The 8,776-nt window shown below is 53.5% G+C and overlaps 1 protein-coding gene across 1 annotated transcript; it reads left to right on the forward strand.

The window, feature by feature from the left end:
- The first annotated feature begins 1,339 nt into the window (after window positions 1-1,339).
- Window positions 1,340-6,742, forward strand: LOC119089766 (WD repeat and SOCS box-containing protein 1). Its single transcript, XM_037212579.1, has 5 exons — window positions 1,340-1,481; window positions 2,514-2,664; window positions 3,938-4,073; window positions 4,990-5,121; window positions 5,927-6,742. Exons 1-5 carry the CDS (start codon window positions 1,386-1,388, stop codon window positions 6,084-6,086), a joined length of 675 nt encoding a protein of 224 aa, XP_037068474.1. The 5' UTR covers window positions 1,340-1,385; the 3' UTR covers window positions 6,087-6,742.
- Window positions 6,743-8,776: the final 2,034 nt, after the last annotated feature.

An 8,776-nucleotide genomic window follows, 5' to 3' on the forward strand; every position in this document is an offset into this window, starting at 1 on the left:
TTACCCGCTCCGTTCGCACCTGGCCCGGTCACGCAAGACGGTCGTCATCAAAGCGAGAATCCCGGCAAATTAAGAGGATAAACGCTTGCTTATCATGGTGGAACGCACTGTTTTTGGGGTACTGGACAGGGCTTTACTCTTGTTCGGTTGTGGTATCGTAAGCAGTCCTTCCTGGACGCTGCTGCGGGCTTTATGTCTGCCTGTTGCGTTAGATGCGTTATTTCGCAGGGAGGTCCTAAGCATAGGCATTGCGAGCGAGACCGAGGGCTTAGTGTAGTCATGTACCATATCCATGTTCCAACTACGGGAGAATTTTCAGATTGGGAGGACCTCCCGGTTATCGCCGTACAAAGCGATAACGTCGTTGACTGCATCCCCTCGCCGTGTTCAGCACTAGTAGCACAATTGTTCGCTAGTTTTTCTTCTGCGTGTTGTAACAGTTCTTTGTTTTATTACTGCGTAGCGCGTAGAAATGTACCAGCTACGAATTACCTGGAAGGCCAACACTGCAACCTTCAAGTTGAGCCCATATGCCAGCGGAGAAAATCCTCTAAACGTATTGAGTTATTGCGCAGCCAAACCTCAGCGGAGCTTGTTCTTCTTGGGCTGAACGACCGCACTCGTGGCTCACTGTTTTTGATTTTCTAGTAAGTTCATGAACCTTATGGCGTATTTAGCTCTGACAGGGCGGACGGCATGGCCGATAAGCCCTTTTTTGTGCCTTGTTTATGGACTCCAAAGGCGTCTGGAATCATTCGCTTAGGTCTGGTGTCACCTAGCGTAACAACACTCATCTGTGGCGTCACATCGCTTGTCCGACACCGGACAAGGCATGTTACTGGTCTACCCGTGTCCTATCAAGGACGTACACCAATAAAGTTATCTTAAAAGTATGCTCGTGTGCTCGTGAACTGTGTCTATGTTCTCCTAGTGGAGCGGACGCTTGGTGTTGATTGTGAATTGCGATGCCTTTTAATTTGTGTCGTGCGTGTGCTGTCTTGCCATTTCGTTCTTTCCCATCCATGATATACAGCTTCAGATGTGTGTGTGCTTCTTAAGAGTGTTCTTTGCGTTTAGAATTCTTGCTCTTTATGTCCTCGTTAGTATCTTACGGCCCACGTGTGCGATGCGCGCTTCTTTTATTTGTATCATCATGCGCTACCCGTACTCTCGTGATCCAGTTTCTGCAGTCCCAACGCTCCCTGTTTGGAGACCCCACTCCAGAGGGCTTCCCGTCGTTAGCCCTCCTCCGCACGCTCCGCACGTGCGACCCCGATGTGACCCCGCTGTGACCCCGTCTGCTCCGTCGCGCCACGGCCCCGCCCGGGCGGTGGGCTGACGCTCCTGCCTGCTGGCAGGCCTGGGACCTCACCGACGACGGCAACATGTACAAGACGCTGTCCGAGTGCCGCGTACCGCTGCTGCGCTGCTCCTGGAGCCCCGACGGTCGCCAGCTGGTCGCCTGCGGCCAGAGCAAGCTGGTAACTGCCGAGCGCGCGCGCCCAGGCCGCTGGACGGGCGGAGTCGGACCCGGCCGCTGCTGGCACGGGTGGCGCACGGCTGCCGGAGGGAACCAGCCTACTCGGGAGTGCCCCGCAAGGGAGGAACAGACGTTCTCTGCACGGGCGGCGCACGGCTGCCAGGGGAACCAGCGGCTGGGGAGTGCCGCGCGAGGGAGGAACAGACGTTCTCTGCACGGGCGGCGCACGGCTGCCAGGGGAAGCAACGGCTGGGGAGTGCCGCGCGAGGGAGGAACAGACGTTCTGTGTGCGGGGGGCGTACGGCTGCTAGGGGATCCACCGGCTGGGGAGTGCCGCGCGAGGGATGAACAGACGTTCTCTGTGCAAAATCGTTGGGTGGAAATATAACCGGTTGTTGGATGGTGGGGAATGACCGCTGCAATCAAGACGCTGATGGAACCCAAATGGTGCTAAACATCAGCGCTTGCTGCGATCTGTCTTCGGATATGGATGGGGTGCACAGTCGCAGTCGGCATTGCAAACTTTGCGAGCACAGTGTTGCCCATTTGGAAGAGGTCCATACCCGTAGTATTTTGAGACGGTCGCACGGTGCCTTTACTGCCTCTTTACTGCACATCTCAAGTGGGTCTACTCAAGTGAATCGACACTGAAATACGACTGTATTATCGCGTGTTGCAATAAGCCCCTCAATATCAAGTAACGATCAGATAGGGGCTCTGAGTAGTTATGGTACGTCACACCTCCTCACCTTTCCATCCCATTGAAGAAGATTGCCTTGGTATGGGCCTTATCTGTACATTATTGTCAGGAACTGCGTTGTGAATCGGACGAGTCATATGTGTACCAGGTATCATAGATTGTTGGGTCAAGTCATATCTGGTTAAGCCATTGTGTATGGTTGGATACAGTCATATAGGGCTGTCCCACCGTTCATCCTTGTCGTCCCCACGACGCTCCAACTTTGCCTAAAACGACGCATCACACCACATTTTGCCTAAAACGACGCCTCACACCACATTTTCTACATTTCAGCTTTACGTATACAATATGGTGACATACAAGCGTCACTTGGTACTGGAGGGCCACGTCCACGACGCCACTTCGTGCTCCTTCAGTTCCGATGGCAGGCTGATCATTTCCGGCTCGCTCGACACGCGCGCCATCGTGTGGGACGCCGAGACAGGTGTGTTTTTACTTTCGCCCGCTTGAGGGCAGCATGCCTGCTCACAGTTAGAGCGTTAGAGCCGCAATATCATTAGCTAAAGGCGTTATATGATGCTACGGGTTGAGGGTCCCAAGTGCGCCTATGCCTCTTTCAGTGCGAAAACTAGCACGCAAGTCGTACATAGTTCTGGAAGCGGAAAGGTTTGCGCGCAATTTTCCGCACGGTATGCGCGCCCCTATATATGTGGGAACCACACACGACTCCGCGCTAATGTACGCACCGCGCGCCTCAAGCGCACTTGGGTCCCTCAGCCAGTCTATTTATTGTTTGTGGTCTTTGATTCCGTTACACGGTCTGCGTGGGCTGGGAAGATGGCTGTGCAATGCGCCACCTCAGTTGTTCAAATTTGTAAGAGGACCTAATTCTCAGCTGCCGTGCCGGGCAACATCCGTTGACGTAGCGGAGATCGCTATCACAGGGCAGGATTTTTGACTGATGCTCTCTATGAAGGCCTCTCGCAAAATGTGTTTCCAATTACGCCTCCACTAGGGGAAGTATAGTTTGCATCATCAGACTGTTCCACGCAATTGGATCAGCCCGTAGCACGCAATAGATCCGTTTTCGTTACCGTTACACATTGGTTTCAATGAACTAAGATTGTACCTGTGGCTGCAGGAGTATATACGAACGATTATTGATTAGGACTATGCCCCTTTTTCATTTACGGGGATGTGTTGCACGTGCTTCGGCTACTGGTTCAGTTCTGGATTGTACGCTGGCTCATTGGGAGCCAACCACGTGCCGCCATATTCGTACAAGTTTTATTTCAGACCAGCGACCAGTGGATTAGACCCTGGCAAGCGGAAACGATGGTAATGCAGCAACTCAGTTCCTCGTGTTTTCTCTGTAAAGTGGCGCCACCGCCGCACTGCTATCGGGGTGATGCAGCTCCGAGGGCCTTTGGCCCACACTTAACTTTTCAGTTATGAGTAGAAATGTAGTGGGCGTTTGCAAATGAAAAATGGGCATGGAGCTCCATTCTTCCGGAATCATAGATGTGAAATAGCTATTTACTAAATGTTATTGCAATTTCGAATGTCTGTTGAATATTATATATCAACATTAATCCAATATGCGCTTGATCCTGCAAATCTTCTATTAGCGGGTGGTGCTGCCTGCTACTTATATCGACGCCGAAACAAAGCTACCAACATAAAAATGCATCCGTTGCGTCCGTTGAACAACGCCAGTGCGGGATTGTCACGTGGCTCAAGCGGCGTCGTGTTCACAGGGGCGCAGCTGCAGACCCTGCTGCACCTGAACCCGCCGCCCCGCCTCATCTTCGCCTCGGGCGAGAACGGCGCCTGGGTCAGGGCGGCCGTCATGTCCAAGTCCATGTGCCAGACGGCGACGGTGTGCGAGGACGGGTGAGTGCGGCGGGGTCGCGGCTTCTGTTGGGGTCAGATCGCTCGAGGACGGGTGAGTGCGGCTGGGTCGCGGCTTCTGCCGGGGCCAGATCGCTCGAGGACGGGTGAGTGCGGCGGGGTCGCGGCCTCTGTCGGGGCCAGATCGCTCGAGGACGGGTGAGTGCGGCGGGGTCGCGGCCTCCGTCGGGGCCAGATCGCTCGAGGACGGGTGAGTGCGGCTGGATCGCGGCTTCTGTTGGGGTCAGATCGCTCGAGGACGGGTGAGTGCGGCTGGGTCGCGGCTTCTGTCGGGGCCAGATCGCTCGAGGACGGGTGAGTGCAGTTGGGTCGCGGCTTCTGTCGGGGCCAGATCGCTCGAGGACGGGTGAGTGCAGCTGGGTCGCGGCCTCTGTCGGGGCCAGATCGCTGTGGTCAAAAGTACCAGTACACCTTGGGCCGCGCTGGTCAGCCGGGTATATTCGCCGTATTATCCTGCTTTACAACCAAGCTGTTCTTGGTCGTACGCCAGCGTCGGCGATTTTAAACTAAGGCGAAGAAATGTGGGCATGCAGCGCGTCTTTTATACAGCTGGATAGGCCCTGGATACTGTGGCATTCATTACACGCTCCCCAGGAGGCCTTTAGACATGCTTTGATTTCGTTTACCAGTCACGCGAAAAGCATGGTGTTAATTTTTCTGCACACGTGTGATGCGTATGCGTTTTGAATATTTCTGCTGTCGTGTTTTACCTCGCCTTCGTTTTGTCACGGTCTGGTGTTGCTCTGAGAACGGCGAATCGTATGACGTCACGCCAGCCCCGTCTCCCACCGGCCGTTTCCTCCTTTCTCATCACGTAAACATCAGTGGCAGCCCAGTCCGCGGCGATCCGCTCAGCAGGCTGCCGATGTCCGCACCTGACTCCATTTGCCCCGGCCAGGTTCGTTCGGTTCTGGAACGTGTGGCAGGAGTCGTCGGAGCCGGCCCTGTCCGTGCTGGTGCCCCGCATCAAGGAGGACGAAATGCTGACCTCGTGCACCTTCAACGCCGCAGGCAGCGTCCTGGCTGTGGGGTGAGTTGGCAGGGGGGGGGGGGATGTTGCGCCGAAGGGGACGTTGCGCCGTGCCCGTTCACCGGCCTGTGTGCCACAGGGGCTTTACAACGCACTCAGCTGCTGAGGATTTTTGGCGTTGCCTGCCTCCAACCCTGGCAGGAAGGGCGGGCACCGCGGGGAATGGCACCCCGTACCTGTGGTTTTCCAGGCGCGGAGTGGTTCCGCCCATCGGCCTGGGTATGCCGGCGTTCACAAAGATGTTTTGTCACCCACACGGCTGTCACATTTTAGAGGAATACAGCTCCCTTGATAGACTCACAAACTGGTTTCTTGCAACGGGTTACTTCGCGTTTTTGCCGTGGATCGCTCTTGCAATGCGTGTAAACCTGTCGCATGCTGAGTATGAGCTTAGGGTCTAGCGCGAAGAGGTCAGAGGGCTGGCCAAACACTTTTTAAGTTTTAACGAAGCTTTCTCGGGCGGAGGAAAGATAGTGAACCTGAAGCAGCACCGAAAGGCCAGGAGTTAGTGGCACTAGCCTTCAATTGGGGCCCTTTTAAAGCTAAATCGAGCAGATATATTGCCGCGTAAAAAAACTTACCGTTGGCGAAAACAGGTATCATGTGAAGGAAGAGATGCCGTGTACTTTTGAAGTGCTGAACTTAAAACAATCTCTAACCGCAATCCCTTCAGCTATTTTTGTCACCGATGGCGTGATCAGGTGCCGTCGGATCTTTTAGCGTCATGTACGGATACAGTTGTGTATGGTTAATGGACGAAGTTGTGAGGAGCCTGGCGGCTGACGACGCGCCCTCACACCCGCAGGACCAGCCACGGTAGCGTGACGTTCCTAACCGTGCCAAAGCATATTCCGTCCCTGATGCACTCCGCGCGGCGCGCCATCCGCATGCTGACACCTGGCGAGGACGTCGAGAAGCTCCCGCTGCCCGCCGGCGTCCGCGCGTACCTCCGATACGCGCTGTGACGGGCTGTGACGGACGCTCCGGAAGAAGAGGGTGTCCGTGATGTCGACTGTTCTTGAGGCATTCCAAATGGGGAATGGTGGGGTGGATTGCGCGGTTTTGCGTGTGTGTGTGCAAGTGTGACGAAGTTACCCAGTGTTCTACTACCGCATTCACTCATCCCGCAGACGCGGTCGTCTCAGTTCAAGTGCAGTTGAGTGGCGCGTCTGATTTCACCACATGCCATCTCACACTGGGTCGGTTGGTGAGTTGTGAGTAGACTAACGTTTCTTAATTTGTGAGACGCGATGACTGACAGGCGAGTGCGTGTCCCCGTAGCCATAGCTTTATGCTAATGTCGCCACGGTTCTGTGGCTGCGCCACAGCCTTAAACTACAGGCGGGATGTTGTTGTGATAGTGCCCGATGCTTAAGATCGCAGCTGACCGCCCCACGCGGTAAAGCGAGATGGCCACTTTGCTGTGCCCTTTCCTCCCTTGCAATATGATAGGGCTTACTGCCGTCGCAGACTGCCCTGCTCGTGTTTTACTGTTGGATTCGCGTGTTAACGGATTTGGGTGTTTGTTGGAAACCAACAGAGCTCAGCAACGCTTCTCAAGGGACGTGTGTCGGGGTTTTATTACAATAAACGTTTGCATGGCGACGGTGTTGTTGACGTCACACGAGCGATGGACGTTGGACAGTCCTCCGCACTTGTTTGTAACGAGTGAAGCCACGGCTGGAGAAATTAGTTGGAACCGAGAGCAAAGTCCGCATCGGACCGTCCGACCCGGCCAGTCCGCCACGATTTCAAAAAGTAAGCATCTTTGTTGATACGATGGCTGCCAAAAAGCTGGGCAAAACGTGTTGAAACCGGCTTCAGATCTCAACGGCCCGGCGCCACAGAAGCACAAGCCAAGCACGGTTTGACGTATCAGGGAGCGAACGATGACATTGGCCAAGTTGGATCGATGTGTACAGCTTGTTGCGTGGTATTAAGCGCGAGACGTGGATCCGCTTGTATTTTTAGTTTTTCAGGGGGTGGGATGGGGTAAGGAATGTGCAGTCATGGTCATATTACACAGTCGGTCGTATCTAGGCAAACAGAAAAGTCGGACTTGACATGATCTGCGTGATGTAAGCGGATATACCGTTCACAAATCCACTGATTTTAACGCCGTCCGATCAATACGCGCCCCAGAAGTCGACCTGGAAGCGGCCATGCAGCTTTTCCGAAACCCGGCTTCGAATATGATGCATACTCTGGACTGAGAGCTCGGATAAGTACATCCCCGCAGCCGTGCAGTTCAGCTCATTGCGATAGTTAACAAAATATTTACATTTCTGCGCAACAATTTGGTCGGCTTAGCCGAGCTTTGCGGCTGCTGTGAGCCGGTTAACACACCAATTTTTAGCAATGTGCGTTGTGAAATACGACAACAGTTCGCATTTAAGCGTGCAAAGACCACTATTGCACGCTTAATTATAAATGGCGACATTTTCACGTTGTCAGGCTGTTTGATGACACCACCAAACAGCCTGACAACTTCTCGTGGAAGGCAAACATTTTAACGCTTTGATCACACCCGATGGTACAACTTACAACTTACGAAATGTCTTTGACTGCATTACCTTGTTTTTCATCATTTATATGATGGCAAATGCCATCATTCACGTCTGGTGCCGTCTAGATCGTCCCAGGCCGCATTATTCGTCCTTCTGGTGGTCGGCTGGTGCAATCAATTCCAAGTTTTGTTGGGAGGGGGGATGCCCTTCGAACGTCTCCATGTATCATAGTGCACTTTGGGGCTGAGCCTCCAGCCTCTGCGCTACCGCTGCAAATCCAACTATCCTGCCTCATCTGATCACCGAGCATCATTCGAAAAGGTTTGCTTGGCGAAAAGACGAGTAATCGGCGCTTGCGACGTTTTGTCAGCGCTGTGTGAGCCGATTGCTCCTGCTCAGCAATTGGTCATGTGACGTGTGAAATGGTCACACAACGAACATCGTTGATTGAGACCTTGTCCAGGAACAGAGCGTGACTGCGTGTTCAACGTTAGTGAGACGGGAGACCAATTTTGCCGGGTCCTATTCAGTCCCAAGGCTGATATCGAATCACAGTGGAAATGTCAGTTCTTCAACCAGACCCGCAGGGCTGTGCCCTACCAATCCGTTAAAACTCGTCGATAGCGGAGCACTCATCCCCAGGTTCCTACTACCAACGGCATGTCGCATTAGGGCGGCCTCGCCTGTGACGTCGATCGAACGGCTACCTTGGGAGCTAACGCCATCTTGCGTGAACACCGCGAACCAAGCACTTTCGGCGCATTTGCGCGCAGTACTGCCGCGGGGCTGTTCATAAATTATGCTACGAATGAAGGGGGAAGGGAGATGATGGAGCGTAACCGAAGCGTTGCAAGGGAAGGGGCTCTTGACAGCGTTTCGTTGTGCTCAAATGCGGTTGCAAGTTATGACATAACCTTTAAAATATTTGCAAACATTACCACCAATGTTTTTCTCACACTCCACATCACACTAGGATGTGTCCGATATTCGCTGTTTGCTGACAATCTTGCTATATGGAGCTCACAGAGAGACTGTCAAAAGTCTTCCTCAGCTATACAAAAAATAATCTATTATTGTGTAAATTGGTGCTCAGAATGGGTATTCTTTCTCTCCGCTCCAAAGTCCGCCATGCTCATTTTCAAACGAGG

Source organism: Pollicipes pollicipes, unplaced genomic scaffold, assembly GCF_011947565.3.
Source record: "Pollicipes pollicipes isolate AB1234 unplaced genomic scaffold, Ppol_2.1 Scaffold_3087;HRSCAF=3621_pilon_pilon_pilon, whole genome shotgun sequence".
Lineage (NCBI taxonomy): Eukaryota > Metazoa > Arthropoda > Thecostraca > Pollicipedomorpha > Pollicipedidae > Pollicipes > Pollicipes pollicipes.